Source organism: Tubulanus polymorphus, chromosome 7, assembly GCF_964204645.1.
Source record: "Tubulanus polymorphus chromosome 7, tnTubPoly1.2, whole genome shotgun sequence".
NCBI lineage: Eukaryota > Metazoa > Nemertea > Palaeonemertea > Tubulaniformes > Tubulanidae > Tubulanus > Tubulanus polymorphus.
The window spans coordinates 4,826,719-4,846,323 of NC_134031.1; the positions used below are offsets into that span (position 1 = coordinate 4,826,719).

At 39.5% G+C, this 19,605-nt stretch overlaps 3 protein-coding genes across 4 annotated transcripts; 2 read left to right on the forward strand and 1 right to left on the reverse strand.

Annotated features, from left to right (window-relative positions):
* Positions 1–236: 236 nt before the first annotated feature.
* Positions 237–17,419, reverse strand: LOC141908283 (neuronal calcium sensor 1-like). 2 transcript variants are annotated; one of them, XM_074798261.1, is made up of 7 exons: positions 17,258–17,419; positions 11,831–11,855; positions 11,113–11,161; positions 3,979–4,068; positions 3,759–3,837; positions 3,118–3,284; positions 237–2,555 (listed from the first exon to the last, which is right to left on the reverse strand). In XM_074798261.1, the coding sequence occupies exons 1-7, from the start codon at positions 17,319–17,321 to the stop codon at positions 2,457–2,459; spliced, it is 573 nt and encodes a 190-aa protein (XP_074654362.1). In that variant the 5' UTR covers positions 17,322–17,419; the 3' UTR covers positions 237–2,456. The 2 variants fall into 2 exon arrangements, with proteins under 2 accessions (XP_074654362.1, XP_074654363.1); XM_074798262.1 differs by lacking the exon at positions 17,258–17,419 and adding an exon at positions 16,253–16,377.
* On the forward strand, positions 6,058–8,139 carry LOC141908282 (uncharacterized). Its single transcript, XM_074798260.1, has 2 exons — positions 6,058–6,167; positions 6,318–8,139. The coding sequence occupies exon 2, from the start codon at positions 6,872–6,874 to the stop codon at positions 7,490–7,492; it is 621 nt and encodes a 206-aa protein (XP_074654361.1). The 5' UTR covers positions 6,058–6,167; positions 6,318–6,871; the 3' UTR covers positions 7,493–8,139.
* LOC141908284 (uncharacterized) lies at positions 9,224–19,335 on the forward strand. Its single transcript, XM_074798263.1, has 3 exons — positions 9,224–9,484; positions 17,913–18,066; positions 18,512–19,335. The coding sequence occupies exons 2-3, from the start codon at positions 17,929–17,931 to the stop codon at positions 18,872–18,874; spliced, it is 501 nt and encodes a 166-aa protein (XP_074654364.1). The 5' UTR covers positions 9,224–9,484; positions 17,913–17,928; the 3' UTR covers positions 18,875–19,335.
* The last annotated feature ends 270 nt before the right edge of the window (positions 19,336–19,605 follow it).

Consider the following 19,605-nt stretch of genomic DNA (forward strand, 5'->3'; position numbering starts at 1 on the left):
CTTTTTATAATCGGATGGGCTTATATATGTGGTTTGTGAAAATACCCGATCGTGAAACTAAACCACAGACAGGTTACTGACTATATGCCAAATAGATATTAAACGGGTGCGTCTTGCATTTTATTCCCCGATAGGGCCTCGCTCCTTCTTGATGTTCTTATTCAAAATCAAAATAAATCAGACAAATCCAAAAATCCTTCTTAAATACTCGAAATGAATCTTTATTTTATCAACAGTCTAACCATATACATGTTTACAAAATATACAGAATAATAATAATAATACATAAACAAACTACACACTCATGAAATTCTTATATTACGCACGATTTATCGTAATCTGCACAAACGTAATGCTTTTACATAGATTTTCCCTGTAAGATAGTTACATGCAATGCACTCATTGACACGGCTATAACTATTATGACCAACCACCGAACAGATATTTTATGACGACTAAGTGCAACATAAAATGCGCTTTATCACATTGATGCGATTTGATTTAAGTTGCTGTTGATGTAATGCTAGACTTGTGACTTATTTTCTTGGATGTCTTAAGGCAGTCAGGAACCAGTTCCAGTGAGCGATAACTATACATTTTCAGAGTAAAATCCACAAATGCCATACAGGGGTAAAACGTCCGAAACGTCAAGTTCTATATCATTGATGCAACGAATGTCAATAAAAAAGATATATTTCAAACAATCATAAAAGAAGTTGAAAATGAACTAAAAACTAAGATCCTAAAACCTTACCATAAAAGCAGATCTTGGTTAAGCAATCTTTTGAAATGCAGTAAAAATGCTCGATAAGAAATTAATCCGTAAGATCTGTCTGTGAACTCGGGGTGTGATTGAGAAACAGGCTATACTCTTAATTGCTGTTTTGATCCAGCAGCAGTTTAACCAGCAGTGCAGCACTATTAGGAAGTACGCGCAAAAAACAAACGCTTCCAAAAAATTAACTCAACAGTAGCTATTGAAACGGAAAAAATAACAATATCGCAGAAAGATAGGCAAAATATGAGAAAAAAGATTCGCTTGATTGGTGAGGTAATTACAAGATGTAATCAGTAAGTATTTGTTTAACAGCAGTCCCTGATTGACTTGAGACACTTAAAAGATGATTGCATTTAGAGCACTGATTTTTCGATATATCTGACTTTCAAAACAATCATGTCATGTACCCGCATTCGAAACCAAAAATTCTCATAACCTAAAATATGTAAAAGTATTTGATCAAAACACCTTAATGCCCAAATAAAATGATACCTTGATACCTCCAAATCAGCCAGGTCATTTTGTAAACTGCAAAAAAAATGTGTTATCGGTTCATTTCTATATAACTGTTATGGTTAGCTCGGTCATGATTTTAAAGACAGCAATTTACAGGGTAGATAGGTGGCCGGCCGGGTCAACTTTTAAACTCAGCGGAAATGAGAAACAAGGTATCAATTCTTTTAGCCTTGAATGGAATTTTAGACTGAAGCAAGTTCTTTAAAGTAACGAAGTAATAAAACATAAATAAATTTAAATGACTATTCAAGTATGGCAAGTTAGGTCAATTTTGATTATTAAAAGATCTCCGATTCACATGTTTGTCACTTTGAATCTATTCACACTCTGTCATTATTGTACTACCAATTGTCATGTATGATACACTTGAACGACTACAGCCCAAGACTTGGACCTAAGAGCGCTTTAAGCCTATGCCCATTCTAAAATCTATCCAAATGCCTATCTTAAGAAGATTTAGATAATTTCTAGACTCAAACTAGGCTTAGATTTGCAGCATCATAGATACAATCTATATACAGTCAACTCCGAATATACCACCCTCCCATATACCGCCACCCTCGTCTATTGCCAGGTTTTCTCAATGTACATCTCTATACAAATACATAGTAAAACACCCCCGATATACCGCCATACTCTCTATACCACCAAAATCGTTCTGAACCGATGTGGGCGGTATATCAGGGGTTGACTGTATTTCCGTACATAAGAAACATAGTTATATAATACTGCTCATTTACAAGAGTTTCATCACACTTTTGTCATATAAATATAACATCAAGCACAGTATGTCCAACACAAAAATATATGTAACTTTGTAACCATGGCATTTCCTATATTTAACGGGGCTATTAAGTCGCCGCCATTTACCCTCAATCATATCTATTTCTTGTCGGAGTTAAAAAGAATAATTATACATAGAAATTCTACGGAAATCGTTACAAAACGTTTTTTCCAATGGCGTCCGCGCGTCTCCTATACATTTTAAAAGCTAGTCCACTGGCAAAAGTATCCGGCCCAGTATAGATTCTAAATAGAAAGATATCATAAATTATAGTCAATTGTCAGACTCGTGGAGTAATATAGCGTGTCTATATCTTCATTCAGATTGCATTGTTAATTGTTTTTAGTAATGACGGTTGTTTTCGCGTGTATGTGTGAATCAACTACGAGGAATGTCCATAGTGAGAGCCTGCACGATCCACGGATCACACTTGGAACCCTCGCGAAATTCTTCCTTGGAAAGTTTATCATCTCGATTCTACAAAACAAACACATTCAAATATGATTAATGAATGATAAATTTGTAGATTGTTTATGGTTTGTTTGTTGTTTACCAAAATCAAAAGCTTAGCCTAGTCTAGCTAAAACTAGCTTAGCCTAAACTAGCTTAGCCTGGTCGACCTTGGAACCGCACCCTAAGTTGCACAAATCAAAACTGGTCCATTTTGATTTATACCAGCTAATCTTTGATAAGCTTCAGGTCATAATAATGATGAGTGCAACAAGCGAAATTTATAAAGGAAAACAGAAAAAAATGATGATTACACAATATTTTGATCAGTGGCAGTATATAATAAGTAGTATTTATAAGTTTAGTTTCTGAATTGTCTGAAAAGCTGAGCGAGGAACGCTCATACTTTTTCCAAAAAATAAGTATTGTTTGCCTGTAGTATACTGTTAAATTAAAAACCGGGTCCTGTACTAAACTAAAGGTTTAGTAGTAGCTACTGCGCAACTGAGACCAGATCTTGAAATAAGGTATAATATATACTCAAGATGCCATATATTTTGAGATAAATCACTGTGTGATGTAGACTTACCGTATCCATCTGAGCAAAAATCTTATTGACACGTTTTTCGGGAGTGTCCTCATCTTTTGGCAAGTCGAGCATATTTCCAACCATACTATAGATGGCGTCTACAATGTCGATCATTTCCGATTTAGTTATATATCCGTCATTGTCGATATCATACAAGTTGAAAGCCCCTGAAACGCATAAAGAAGTTGACACACAATAGACTTTCTCACTAAAGATAACTTATTAAAGGTACTGCAGAAGATCCAACTCAATGTGGATCATTTGGGACCAATGAAATCATCGCGGTTTATGTGAAATCCAGATAAGGCTAATAAAATTAATACCTTGTTTCTCATCTCTGTGAGCTTAAAAACGAACTGATTACAAATTCTATTGCAGTTTACGCAAAATGACCCAGCCGACTAGGAGAAACAAGGTATCATTTTCTTTAGCCTTAAACATCATATTTTACATATCCATATTACATCAAAATCCGGTCATAACCACTGTTATCTAATAAAGAAGCATGACCATTCCATGCAAAATTAATGATTTTTATAAAAATCCTTGTTTGTACCAAGGCTATTCATCAAGTATCACAAAAATTGGTAAATTTTGCCAACTTCACATGTATATGGCATATGTACGAGGGCGGTACTTACAATCTAATTTCTCATCTAACGTGCCTCGTGAAGTAACTGATAACGCCACTATGAACTCTTTAAACGATATATAACCATCCTGAAAAATAAACACGTTCAATAACCATTCAAGCGCAATGACGACGATGATGATCACGTTCTAAACCGAATTCAGATGAAAATCGATGAAATCCTTTATTTTTTTTTTCAATAAACAGCAAGCTACGACGTATCGACCTACCCGGTTAGCGTCGAAAACATTGAACACAAAGTTAGCGAACGTAGTCGGATCACCGTGAGGGAAGAACTGTTGATAGATAGACTGAAACTCCTGAAAACAAACAAAAAAGAATTAGCAAAACAGTGAAGAGCATTTTTGGCCTGTGCCAAATTAGGACCGGAACAACTGTTCACTCGGGTGCCAAATGGGCCCGACCAAAAACATCGGACCAGGCCTGAGCCAAATTTTACCACGGGTCAATTCATTGCCCTCGCTGGGCAATCTGGACAATTCCAGTCTGGGCCAAATCATCTCCACGTGATTGTGGCTCATGTGAGCACGGCTATAACGTTATGGCCATCTGGAACCAGTACTACAGTTGTGAGAGTCATGAATTTAATTTATTTTCAAGTATATAAACCCATTCTTTCCGAGATACTTTCCGGGAATCTGACAGCTGCTCGAAATTGAAATGTAAATGGCTGGAAATTGATCTAGAGTTCACCGTGGTCATTTATAGCTCTCTCTCTCTCTCTAACCTTCATCAACACTCTACATTGTATTGATATAAAATCTCCCTGTTATACATATATATATATCCCTAACTGTCAAATGAAACGTGATAGATACAATTATATAATAGTTTGTAGCATTTCGAATCTTGTCTCCGTATTAGTGTTGTTGTGAGTGCCGTTAAACTCAGATATATATACTTTCAGATGTCAGAAAGATGTACTTCACTGATTGATGAATATTTTTATAGGTGTTTCGGCGCTGAAAATCCGGATTTCATCAGCCGTCCGTGGTAGGCATGATAATACTTAACTATGAAATTAGGTCTAAGAATTGGAAATGTAATGAACAGGTTCAATATTTGGGTCTATTTGAACAGGGGCGGATCCAGAGGGGGTGCAGGGGGTGCACCCCCCTAAAATTTTAGGTGCTTTTGTGTCCTTTTTCAGGCCCCAACTTTTCATAATAGGTTTTTATGAATACACTATAGTGCCAATAAGCTGCCATATCGTAGGTCTTTAAGTCTATATTTTTTCGAAATTTTCTTGGGGAGTACCCCAAACCCCTGCAGGCTTCGCACCTTCGGTGCTCGTGTGGCGCCAGCTATGAAGTAGTCGCCCTTCTTTTTGCTGCACTGCCTCTTTGAAGAAATCCTAGATCATCCTTATTGATAGGGTCTCCACATAGTGGTGTGGCAAGTCTTCTGCGATATGGGTAGAATCACAGTACAGCGTAAATACCAGATGAACATCCAAGCCAGCATTCTATGTTCTCACATGGTAATTTTTAGTCATACACTATTTCAAGAGACCTTCACACCATCATTGCATACATTATGAATCATATATATATATATATATATATATATATATATTTTCTTACGTAAATAGAGTGCGGATTGGATTTCTTCAAGTCATGTTTAAAGCACATTTTAAAGCATATAATAGCGTATTGTTTACGTTTCGATGTTAATGGCTCGTCCGCCGTCTGCACATATAGAAAACCTGTCACCTAAAATTAGATCGAAATAACTCGACTCCCAGAAGTCACACGTAATTAGATTATCGACGAAAATTAAATTTCCGCTTATTCGAGGTGAGTAGAGACATGTTGTTCGTTCGGAATATTTCATACGAACGGTTCACGTCGAGTAGCGTTCAGACGCTTTACTCGTATTCGGAATAAGTTTCAGTTTATCTGCGTATTCTGACGGCTGCCGGCGCGGCGGTTGTGGAAACGATAACTCCTCGTCTGTATTCCCCGTGAAATTTATCGCTGATAACGCGTAAAATGCCATCGGCGTCGAATAAAAGGCCGGCAAATAATTCATTCACTTAATTTCCAGTTCTGGCAACTTATATAATTTTCAGCTTTCTTAATGAAGCCTCTTAATATCTGTTTTCGATTGTTAAATGGGTTTATAAACTTTTTGTAAAAGTTTGTCTGCATAGATATATACCATGTACATCATATATCTATGTGGAAAAGCTCCTGAAGTACCTATCAAATATTAATTAGATGTTTGATGTTATATACTTGAATCATCTTCAGGTATACGCCATACGGTATTTGTATCTGTATTGCAGGGCTACCAACCTCTGAAAAGTGTAAAAAAGTGTACTTTTTTCAGTCACATTACTTCATTGAAATACGAAAGAACATGTTCAATTATTCAGTAATCAACAGTAAGACCCTCGGTAACATCTTTCATATCTATTTATGCATCAAAAAAACCAAATCAGTATTTCTCATGATTGAATAGTTACAAAAACTGAAAATCAGAGATTGCGGCCACCTTTTCAGAGAATACGAATCAAAAAGACTTTCTTTCTAAATTTCCATTGCAGTCGCACGCGACGAGACCCAGCACAAGACCCAGCGGGGACAAATATACAAACATATGATTTTCCAGTCAACGGATTACGAGATTATTTGCAAATTACAGGTTTAAATGGTAGACGGATTATCAATTAATCCCCTGCAAGTTGTCGGCCATAGAAAGCGAACTGCCGTTCTAATGGAATAATAAGCCATAATCACACGGGAGAACTGATTAATTATTTCCATTCTCGCAGCGTGTTTTCCCTTGAATAGCGGACGCACTCCGCGAGTGACCGCAGTACCTACCACACCCTGATTTAATTAAAGACCACTGAAACCTCGCCGGACCACTCGCCGTTTCATTCACAGCGCGGTCACTGCAGAGGTAGTTACCAGTTTTTTCAAAACGCGATATCGGTTAAACGAAGGGACCGAAATCTAATTAGCGAATAAAACCCCGCCGAACGAAGCCCCATTAACCCTCGGCTCACATTTGGGAGCGACGAGGATACGAAATAATTTCGGGCGGCATTCGAGGCCTGAACGTCGAACCAAACCGAAGCCCTCGGAAACTTCGAAAATGCCTTTTCTACCGATGAGACCGCGACAAGTGAATTCTATAACGGAACGATTGGCCAGTACGCCTACAGTGGCTAGCGTCGCCGCCCGGCACGACTTCGACGCGCAAAGCTGTCATATTCAGTTTTTGAAGCTACGCGACGGTCGAGTTCAACCGTTCAAAAACCAACTGCGAAATCCGACCGTTCAGTTCGTGTTCGCGCGAACGAAATCAGCTCAATCGGCGCGCGGCGGCAGCATGGATACTACGCAGGCAGAAAACAGCGCGAAATCATCGACGGAAAGCTGGACGCCGGGACTCGCGCGGTATTATCTCGGCTATCAAGCGGTCAACTCGGACGAACTGCGGTCGATCGTCGAGCGTTTAACGAAGCCGACCCTGGCAAGTCGCGGCGGTATCGACCTGCGCGATAAACGTTACGAATACATTCCGAAACTGCGTCTGAAAACGTTGCCCGTCATCGATGGATTAGAATCGCGGTATCGCGGCGACCGAGCGCCCGCGACGCCGGAAGCGCTGGACGAGATCGTCAGACGTCTGACGCGACCGACGGCGGCGACGACCGCGCGCGATCGGTCCACGCCGAACCCAAACGATAAACCGACGAAACGCGTCATCTGATCGGATCGGACGCGACACACGAGACCGCAATGAATAGTAATCACGAAAATACGACTTTTCTCGCGGCGGAATTTCTCTGATTAATATTCATCGAGATTTCGTCGCAGCGTTCGAATTTGAATTCGTTTGAATTTCAAATATATCGAAGTTGACGCAGCCGTCGTCAATATTGAGTTGATAAACAGCGACGAACACTCGATGGATGTGATCTGAGTAGGCGGAGGATTTCATCATCGCTCGCTCGACTTTGTGAACACTCGGACATAAATATCAATTTTTATTCTCGCGCGTAATCAATTCATATATTGCGCCGCAGTAAATCGATCTCAAGTCAATTTCATCCAGAAACAGCAGACGCCTCGTTAAAAAGATAAGTAAACCGCGTCGACTGACGACCGACCGGGTGCGAATAATGAATAAATGCAAAGTTTGGGAAGAGAAAAAAGCAAGACGGAACATGTCGGGTAAATACACGAGTGTCGCAGATGTCATCAGCGAATTTATGTAAATCGGAATTTTTCCCCTTTCGACGAGGCACAGACTTTTCGACTGTCCTACGAACAAAACATCTACGACGAATCATTGACACTCGTCGTCAAAGGTTAATACCATAATCGTTATTAAACTGTTATTAAGTATTTATATTTCAACCGAAGTATGTTTATTCTGACGAAAAAAGTTGTGATTATAAGTAGATTTATGCATATAAATATGTCATATAAACCGTACACAATAACGGTATTTAGAGTCGTTAATGGTTATTCATTGAACGGGAATAAAGATCCGACCAGTAGACACCGACTGGTCAATAGCGTAAAGATTATAACCCGCGGCCAGTCGCGTAGCCACGACGTAAACGTTTTCGACCCGGGCCAAATTTTGCCCGTCCCGCACTAGGCCCGGGGCCAACCGTTCACAGAAGTGCCAAACGGGCCCTTGCCTATTCGACACGGGCAAAATATGGTCCGATGAAAAATACCGGACAAGGCCTGGGTCAAGTTTGCGTGAATACTAACTGGTTCTGGAAGTGATTCACCATTTCAGTATCAAGCGAGTGAGTCACGTGTGAAAGCGCTCTTCAATTAGGCACAGGCCTCCGGTCTGGTCCAGACCGGTTTGACGCGGGCCAAATCATCTCGTTCTCTGGTTGCGATTGTGGCTTTACCATATTACCTTTTAGAGCCAATCTAACTATTTTAAGACCGGTCTCACTTATACTTCAATTAGTCATGACTAATGCACGAAAGTGGCCATAACTACTGTTATATAATATCAATGTTATAATAAATTTTTTGTTTGTTGAATGACACCTAAATTGTTAGTCTTGAATGTTATCTATTATCGAGTCTATTATTTTCGCAGCCAAGATTTCAGCCAAGAAACTGCACTTCGAATACAACGAAAACTATTTAGGTATGAAGACACGAGACGTGCGCGATTACAATAATGAAGCTCATTTGAAAGAAAGCGGTTTCTATTTGCGCTGTCAGTCATACGTAGTACAAAAACTGATTTCTATTTGACGGCTGCGAAGACGTTTTCGTTCAATACAACCGAAAAATAGTTCATTCGAGAAAACTAGCTTGATTTATGACGACACCGTTCGTACAAAGCCCTCCGTAAAAATCGGGGATAAAACAAATTCTCACATCGTCGCTTACGAACGCAACGCGTCGATTGAACACGAGCCCTGCAGATTTTAAAAAGCGATCTTTAACTGTGTGTCGATCATAAATTAATGGTTTCTCGGGGACGAGGGAGAGACCCCGACCGAAATTAGTCGCGTGACCTACACGGATAGGTGTGATAAAGACGTTATTGGTAACTCGGAAGGTGTCAGAGTCGTGACAAATAACATTCACTGAATATATATATTCTATATATACGACTTATTTTTCTAGAATATATAAACATTATACGACTTTCGGTTGCTAGTCATTCGAGTTGAATGCTGTAGATTTCGATCGTCGTACGGAAAGCTATAAACTTACTGTAAGTAATCAATGATTTTCTGTAATGATTGTATAAATCAATTTTTACGTCATTTGCCGACGTTTTTCATTAATCTTTATCGGCAGCGTCATTTCTTCGGCGGTTGATCGCTTGAAATAGGGTTCGCACGGGTTTCCCAATTTCATTTTCTATATCTTTGCCATACCCAGATTATAGATTTTCAATACCCCTGAGTTACGCATCGCCAACCTAGAACAGGCAATGTGTAGGCCCATTCAAAGTAAATAAGTGCCAATTATCAATACCATTGAGACAAGTGTTTTTATTAAGTTTGTTATCAAATGTGTAGTGAGACATTTAGGCATGTAGCCTGAAATTCAAAATGCAAAGAAAATTTCAATTTGAGACCATATTCCGATTTTTCAATAACTTCTCCATAGCCATAGAGAAAAAAAACAAAATTTCCATAGGTCTTCGACGACCTGGAAAAAAAATCCCATTTTCCAAAACGCCGTCAAAGAACGCCGTCAAAGAAACGTTCATTCACAATGAGCGCTCGTTATTGGCAATGCTATTTTAATCGAATTTCATTTCAGCCGATTTCTATCGCTAGCCGCACGTCTAAATGCTTCAAAATTGGCTTGTGGCCATTTCTTAATCTTGCGAAATAACGAACGCGCGGCTTGTCGTCGTTGTAAGAAAGCAGCTCAGAGATAAATTTCTCAAATATTTCTCGCAAGTAACGATGACTTACAGCAAGCCGCGCGGCGCGGCATAAATCATATAGTATTACAATAGAAAATGTAAGCTTTTCATTTGAAGACATCGAGTTTTGTAGCCAGGCTACGAGACATCGGGTGCCGTCTGCCGTCTTAGTCGTATTAGATACGGATCAATTTCAGCATGTCGAATAATACGCGAACATGTCCATCGCAAGCCGCCCATATAGTCACAGCGCGCACTATACAGCAGGCTATCTACAGAGCAGTCATTCCTGAATATAGGGAATTTCAGGGGAGAAATTTTCAAATTTCGAGGAAGCGTCTACATCACTGTCATATCCCAATTACTGTAGACTCTTTCTAAATCGGTACTGTTTTTCTCAGTAAACCATTAATTCAGTGGTTTATTTAGCAAATATTTATCCGTTACACTACCTACTATTGGTAATTGCCAAATTGGGTAAAAACAAATCCTCGTCCTGATTTAGGTGGTCTACTGTACAACTACAAACTAGACAAAAATTTCTAATAGCCTAATAGTCAAAAAGGCGTTTTGGGTACCTAGTTGGTTCAAATTAAAGGAGTTTCAAATGCCTTTAATTAAGCATTTTCCGTTTTTAAGGAATTTTTAAGGACGTAGGGATTCTGTATGGTATCAATTCGTACGACGACAGGTTTTTTTCGCACAAATATGATGACAAATTATGATGACAAATGCATTATCGTTGAACAAACATCATTCCCAGCCGAAGGTTGAATTACTTCCTGATATTTACAACAAACTGTGTTTCGTCCTCTCTGAATACTGAACGATATACCTGGTAATACTACTACGGGTAGTGCCTGTGATGATGCCAATAGATTCTAAATCGGAGAAAATGTTGTAAAGGTCAACGTTCTCCTCCGTTGAGAACGTCAGCCGGTTAGCGATAAAATCTTCCTTACCTCTTTCCTAAGGAAGCCACTGGGACAATCTTTCATGAAGTCTTTATGCCTACAGGAAAAATGAAAAGAATTAAAATCTAACTTGAAACTATAACGTTAGGACCTGGGGGAAAAGAGCCACACTTTCCAGTAATGTTCCAAAAAAGTGAGCCAAAACCTAACGGGTATTGATATTTAAGAAGCATAGCCTTAGAGAGCTGTTTATGGACCCAGGATCACGGAGGGGTGCACCACCAAAATAGGTAGAATACCATATAATTACAAGGGTACTCCGAAAGAAAGTTTATTGGGACACATAAATTCATTTTTGAAAATACAGAGAACAAGATTATGAATTTAAACTTTCTTAGGGAATAGTAATTAGTATATTTCATTGCCCAATGAAATATCCGGGCAACTTGACATTTAAGGGGAGGACACCCTCCCTGGATGCGCCCCCCCCCCCCGGTACCCCATCCAATATTCCGAATAAATTGTGTGTTGACTGTGAAATTATCAACGCACGCAAACAGAGAACATAACAATATAAACTGAAAACTAGTTATGAAATAATCGTGACAGACGTGAGCCTGAATTGAAGGCAGTTGTTAGCAGTGCTACAGTGTTTAATTCATAATCTAATCAAGATGCCAGACATGAGGCGTATAAATTCAATCATCGATGAGTACAGGTTAGCCGATATGAGAGACGACCGTTTAAACGCTGTTATACTACTCACCATCGCTGTAACTCTTTCTTGTCAACTGCAAATAGAGAAATGTTGAGGAGGTGATTTCGGATGTTTGGATTAATATAACGACGATGAGCGGGACAATCAAGAGAGGCCACCCGAGAGTACGCCGAGTTTCAACTCGATGTCCTGAGGTCTTCAAATACTGATCAAAGCCGAATAATATTTCTCAATATAAAATCCATTAGCTGACAGAGAAAATAGGGAAATTCAAGTTTCAACCGTAGGAGCTCTTCACTGCACTATGGCTTCATTGGTATTGCCATCTTTGACATTGATTGGGCTCTTATGCTACTCCTCAGCCTCGAATTGAAGTGTTTCAGTTTCTATATGATATTTCATGTCTTAATTAAAGGCTAACGTGGAACCTCAAAAGCCAAGTGACAGTTGACGCTAATATGACCATTTTGAAACCCAGGGCTGCCGACCTCTGAAAAGTGCTATCAGTAACAAATTGAATTTTTTTCAGTGACATTTCATTGAAATATGAAAGAAAATGTTGAAATCGGTCATTAATCAACAGTAAGATATATATATATATATATATATATATATCTATATAAGTCCGCAGAAGCGCGCGAAGTGCTCCGAGAGATTTGCGCCGCTCAGTGCGACGTACTGAATCATCGGGCGTTTAATGCGACGACGGTATACGCGGGAAAACGCGTGACAGATATGGGTGATGAAATGATGGCACTATTTCAGCCTATAAAAGCAAACAGACACCGATTAATCAGCGTTAAAGTTGACAAGGAAAGATTGCATTCGGATACAATCAGCGAAGTCTGCGCCGCATTCCGCATAATCTACTTTGTCGATTTATGCTTGACTGATGACGTCCTCAGTTCGTTCTTTTACTTGCGATGTTCGAAACTTTCGTACGACGCCAACTTCTGCGTCTTCCTACGTGGATTTCATACCGGGTCCCTACTACAGATCGGCCCTTCCTGAATATAAGGAGTTTTAAAGGAGAAAACTTCAAGGAAGCGTCTGCATCACTTTCATATTCACTCCTCCTAAACCAGTACTGTTTATCTCGGTAAACCGTAAATTTGGTGGCTTTGTAAGCAAGTTTTTATCCTTTACGCTAAGTAACCTTGATTTCTAATTTGGTAAATTGGGTAAAAAAAATCCTGGTCTTAACTGTTCCAATTAAGGTGTTCGTTTTCTGTACAACTACAAACATGTCTAGTCACCATTTCTCAAAATTGAAGGAGTTTTGGGCGTTTTGCTCAAATAAAAGGAGTTTCAAGCAACTTTGAAACCAATTTCTGTATAGAGGGAGTTTTTAAGGAATCAAGGAGTCATAGGGACCCTGAAATAACTACATAGCAGCAGCAGCAGCAGTGAGTAAGAGTGAGTAGGAGTAGACCCCTGTTGTGAAATGTTAAAAATAAATATCTCAGATGGCCACGGATCAAATGGATCGCTCTGCTGCTACTACCACCGCGCGAGTGAAATCTACAAAAGTTTTTGTAACTCACATTTCGCTCGGAGATAACTAATGTGCTATATAAAAACAAGCCCAGGTTTTTATCGCAAAACGCATCGAAGAAAAAAAAACTAAACGCGATAGAAAACAAATTCCCAACCCATCTGTCGACCATTTTTTAAAGAAAGTTTCTAAAGATTACGGCACACTATCTTCAGCCAATAGCAACTCAGTTTGAAGAGCACAAGTGGAAAGTGGTGTTATAAGTGGACTGGTTTCATCATAGTTGTTTGATTGGTTATCAGTAGTAAATCAAAGATATATTCCCTACCGATCAGCCATTCCTGGATATAAGTTTTCAAGAAGTTTGAAAAGAGAACATTTCAAATTTCGAGGAAGTGTCTGCATCACTTTCATATCTCAATTACGGTAGACTTCTCCTAAATCGGTACTGTTTATTTCGGTAAACCATTAATTTAGCGGTTTTTTAAGCAAATTATTATCCTATGCACTAATCTAACTGAGTTTTTAATTTGGAAACTGCCTAATTAGGTAAGAACAAATCCTGGTCCCAAATGTATCAATTTAGAAGTAGGCCTAGCCTACTGTACAACTATGTACTAGACAAAAATTTCTAATTGCCCATTTCTCAAAATTGAAGGAATTAAACAGGTTTTAAAGGAATTCTGGGCATTTTCTTCAAATGAAAGGAGTTTCAAGCACCTTTTCAAAAGCATATTCCGTTAAGGAGTTTTTAAGGAATCAAGGAGTCATAGGGACCTGGATACTAGTAATTTCATAGTTTCATGCGTATGTTCATACTTTAGAATGAACGGATGTCAAATAGCCCGAGCTCCGTATCAATATTCCGCGCAGCTCTACGCACTAATCAAATAGCCATTTAGACCGAATTAACATTTGAGTGTTGCCATCGACGCGAATATCATATAGTCATAGAGAGACGTTCGGTACGTCGGATTAATGGTCGAAAAATACCCCGTAAAAACTCGGCTCTTATCAATCGTTCGGTCGTTTGAGCGCTCCACCGGATAGCCATCAAACGTAAGCTCCAGTACGTACCGATCATTCAGCAACGTCCGCAACGCTATTATTTATTATTAAGCAAATACCGAAGCTTTGTTAATGATGCAGAAACGCCGGCGTTTATTTATCCGAATAATCGCTTGTAAAAAATAACTCGAGCCAATTTGTAACGATTTTTCTCTTTTTGCCGTCGCGAATAATAAATCGCCGATTTATCGGACGGCTGACGACGACGAACGTTCCGTCCCGGATTAGAAAATTCATTGAATTATATAATATCCACGATCACGCGGAGACGATTTTGCCCGGAGTAAGCCCGAGTCTAATTTGGCCCGTGTCTAGGGAGCACGTTCGCACATTAACTACTCACTCGATGTTTAAAATGTGAGTCACTTCCGGAACCAGTTGCAATTCGGCTCGGGCCTGGTCCAACGTTTTTTGGTCGGGCCAAATGTAGCCCGGGTCTAACAGGCACGAACCCATTGATTTAGCACCCATATGAACAGCTTTTCCAGGCCTAAACGCTCGTGTGATTGTGGCTAATATCTACCGTACAACATTTTGGGTACATTTACTCGATTGAATCTAGAGTCCATGATTGAAGAAGGCTAGTAACGTACGAGGTATTACGAGGTATTATATTGTGGAAATGTACTACAGATGTGTATATAGTACTAATCGTTATAGACTAGTCTAGTACGTATACTCATAGATATCAAATCTACAGGTATTTTGATCAAACCAGATAATCAACCGCACAAAGCCTTTCAAATTCAACGAGCTAAGCTGTAATACGTACATCTCTGATTTCTAATGTCCTAAACTTCGGCATAAAAGCATAAAGATCTACAAGCGTAACTTATTTAGGCAAACTCGATTAAGAGTGGCCAAGTGGTTAAATGCAACCTTTTTTCAGCTGACCAAACATTTCAAAAACATCTAGTTAATTACTCATGTCAATGTTAAGATACATTGCTCAACATTTTGACACAAAATTTGTCATTTGATTTTTAGCAAAAAGGTGCCTAGAAAGTATCTAATTTTTCTAAATTTTCCGAGGGAGGGCCCCTTGAGGTGCACCATGCCTTCAGTGGTCCAGCACAGCCTAGCGCGCCCCCTTCCTCAAATTCTTAGATCCACCCCTGTAATACTGATCTCATCCGGCAAAATCCGGGTGGGCAGCGTTTGTAAGTTGGAGGTTAAAGTTTATTTTCTGGCCTACCCTGATGCATAATCAGGAAAAGGAAAACCTTGCTAATAATTTCTGTGAGTGGCGCTCAGCACTTTGAAAATAATCAAAGGCTATTACCAGCCCTGTTTATCATAGAAAACCTGTGGATTCTACCAGCAGTTTACAAGTTAGGCCATCCCAAAATAATGGTCTGTTTTCTGTAACGCCACCGACCCGACTTCAAAGGTACCGAGTGAAAACTTTTTTTGAGGATTCATTGAAATAAATTTTATTTTTGATTTTGTTTCCATATGAAAAAGGTGATAAATTTGTTGTTTTTTTTTGCCCTAAATAATTGCAAAAAAATATTTCTACCTACCAACCGACTCATCCTGAAAACTTGTGTCGCTGTTACGGCAAACAGACATTTATTTTGGGATGGCCTTAGTACTGTACTAAATAGACCTCAGATTGGTTCAATAGCCGAATGCCGTTTTACAGCGATTGTAACCCTACATCCCGATAAGTCGATGCTGACCCTTAACAGAAAATGTACTCATTAGTCACCGTATGAATAACAAGTTTCATCGGATCAAAGAGATATGAAGATACACGACGAGACTTTTAAGATGAATGTCGAAGCTCGCGCGATGAGACGATCAAATCAAATCATAATTATCGATCGTCGCGTTTAAACTGATCCATCCTGTAACAGGTGTCTACGTTCACAGCTCTCTCATTACAACGATCATTAAAAACGTACCCAGCACCAATTAGATGATTACCGCGGCTGCTAACCCGATTACGCAGGACTATCTATTCTATATAAAATCATGGGTGTGTGTAGTCTATCTGACAGTCTGATTATAAATTTTCGATAAAAGTTTCCAGTCGTACTATCCTAGACGTGAAACCGATCGAATCTATTTGATGGCTGTACATTACGTCGAGCGAATATGAATCAAATTTCTGGCCCGTTGCTAGTCGCTGAAATGAATCGCGAATAGATATTATTATTCCTGTCGACGACGGTCTCAGCGTTTCAGCGAGAAATCGCTTCGCGCTTGAATTGAAGTTTTCAGTTTCTATATGATAAATCTAATATTCATTAGTCTGTGGTCTGTGGGACCCTGGACACCCCTTGGAAGGCGCTCGCCTTCGCGGAAACCCAACAATACCCCTTTTTTTGCTATCCGATCAACAGAAAAATGAAAAGATACATCACTGGTATATCAGTTATTAATTGAAGTAAATCTATAAGAACCAGTGTTATTTCCATCAGTTAACACAGGTCAGGAAGGATAAAAACTGATATCTACAGCTTATCTTAACCCGAGGCTTAAAACTGCAGTTTAAAATGCTTAGCTCTTCTATCAAATTATTGTGAGGAATTTAAGTGGTTTAGGTCTGATATCATATAATTTTAAGTTCCAAAGCAAAATATAGTGCCCATCAAATTAGCATGTAAACAATCACGCCCGAGACATCATCGTCATATCATCAATGATGTCGATGTGATGTCCATGGATGTCAATTGTTACAGTGAAAATCTTGGCACAGCCCTAACCATGGTTGCTAATATTAATATAATATATAATATTTTTTTTATTAGTCTTTGGTTGACTGCACACAGCCTTGCTATAAATAAGTAACGAACTGCCGTGCCTGAGGAGAATGTGAATGATGAACAGCTGCCATGGCCCATGAATGAATGCATTTTGCCAACAATCTATATGTCAACAATGAATTTCTAATGATGTCTACTTACAATATGTAATTTCGGTTAATTCCTTAATTTCATGAACTGTCAACTTGCTAGAATTCTTCCCCATAATATTCACCGCTATTCAAACCAATTTACAACATGTTACATCGATGTAATACTGTACAGCTGATCACAGTATCAGCATCCAGTTCAGCATCACGCCATCCGGGTTTACCTCTCTGACGTCATTATCGGGATACCCACTGTACTCGCTTACCTGAGGCAATTTGTTACTGAGCGTCTATCACATTCCGTTAGATGGCGCATTGGTAAACGTGACCAGATCGTTTAGTTATGCCCAGTTGACGCGGTATTCTTCAGATTCATTTACCCAGGGGCCCGACACAATTTTTGGACACATTATCATCGGTACCTATACATGAAAAAAACGTAGATATTGAGTTTTTAACGTTTTTTGCGCCAGACCTCTGCTCTGGACATCTACCCGGGTAGGTGGGACGGCCCTTTATTGCGCGCTAAAGTTTGGGTTAACGTATTTTGAATTGATAGGTCTTATGTTTCGGCGCAATTGTTCATAATACTGCCATTTTCAAGCTTTCGTCCATTTTTCGTTTGAATTTTATTCTGGATCCACGCCTTGTAATGAAGTAACTTACTAACGAAGAAATGTGAATGAGATATCTTTTTTTACTTCCAGGCCAGAAAACACAAAAATGTCTTATCGCCAGCTGGATTCCTTCACACCATTTTTCATGCTATACAGACCGACCCGTGAAGAAGTAAACAACATCGTCGATCGAGTTTCCCGCCCCACAACAGCCCACTGCAGGAGGTCACGTTCATATTCTGAGGTAAGCACTGTAAAGGGTCGACGTCCCAAAATGCATGGGTTTTGGAACAATTTGGAAAATTGAAAGATGCGACCAAAAACCATAAAATTCCTCTATCCTTTATGGACGTGTAACCTCACGTCCTAATCAGGAATTTCGTTGGATCTGGACCCAGTTTGTCGGGTGTGTATATGTATATACATCACCTAAAAACATCTCGAAAACTTGGCTAATTCAAGAGCGGCGCCACCTGTTTTGGATTTGGGGGACCCAAAATTTGAAAATTTCAATCGGGAATTTCGGTTTGAATAGATGTCATGGTAAAATCTAGTCAGCAACCTGTCTGTGGATAAGTTTTAAGTGCGGATATTTTTACAAAGCCCATCCGATTATAAAAGTTTACCGCCAACGATTAGGTAACTATATAGGTAATATTGTAACTGAATATTGGCATCGTTATTTGCAGGCTAGAATAAGATACGAATCTGAAGAAAATCAAAAGGTGAAACAAATGACTTTTCGAGATTACGCACGAACTTCTCGCGTACCGGTACCGAAACATTACGGAGGGACGCGTAAAACAATTACGCCTGACCGAATAGACGCGCTAGTTACTCGCATCAACAAACCAACGAAGACGTATTGCATGAGAGTGTTTTCTACGGAGGAACTGATGAAATCTCGAGAGCTACCGCCCGGCACCGCTGAAAGAGGACGATCAGCGCAGTCGCGTGACCGATCGTCTGCCGTTTCCGATCGCCGCCGTCCGATGACATCTCCAACGCGATCCGGATCCGATATGCGCGGAGATCAGCAGACAAGCGCTTAAAAACAGAACAACCGACAACTCTTTCAATGATTCTAAACATTTTTATTTCAAAAAGAATAACAACAGCTTTCGGAGTTAGGGATACTGTGGATAGACTGTCTGACTTGGCCAAGCTGTCGGATCATTTTTCGAGGTTATTGCCAAATACAAAGCGAAATTCTGATTACCTTGGGCGTTTGGTAGTTTTTCGAATTTGACGGCTAAAATTCTACCCGTCGAACTGTCTCCACTATTTGGATTTACCGGATAGTTACCGTTGCAATAGCGCGTCGTATCAGCTGGTATATCGTAGATTCCCTGTTTGGAATATTGCATGAATCCAACTTGACAGTTGGGCTGTAGATCGCTCGCATAGTGAACCGTCTGAAACCGACAGATTTTGTTCTATGATGCTTTTTTTGTTAATTTCATTGAATAAAATCATAATCCCTGATATTCGTCAGGGACGGTGCTTTTTTAATCACGGCAAAAACTGGTCTCTCACCTCGCCTTCCGGGGCTATGGCGAAAATATTCAAGGTTTCGAAATTTCCATTTGCTGGATCAACTTGAAGCATCGTTCTCAGTTGTGGATCTTTCAGATGGACGACGTAATTTGTACCAGCTGGTATGATTTCACGAGGGCCTGGAACGCAATAGAAATTTTAGGCTTACACAGAAAAAGAGTTTGCGGATTATCTATTTCAGATTCGGTTTAACTATGGAATCTAAAACGAAGAAAAATACGAGAAT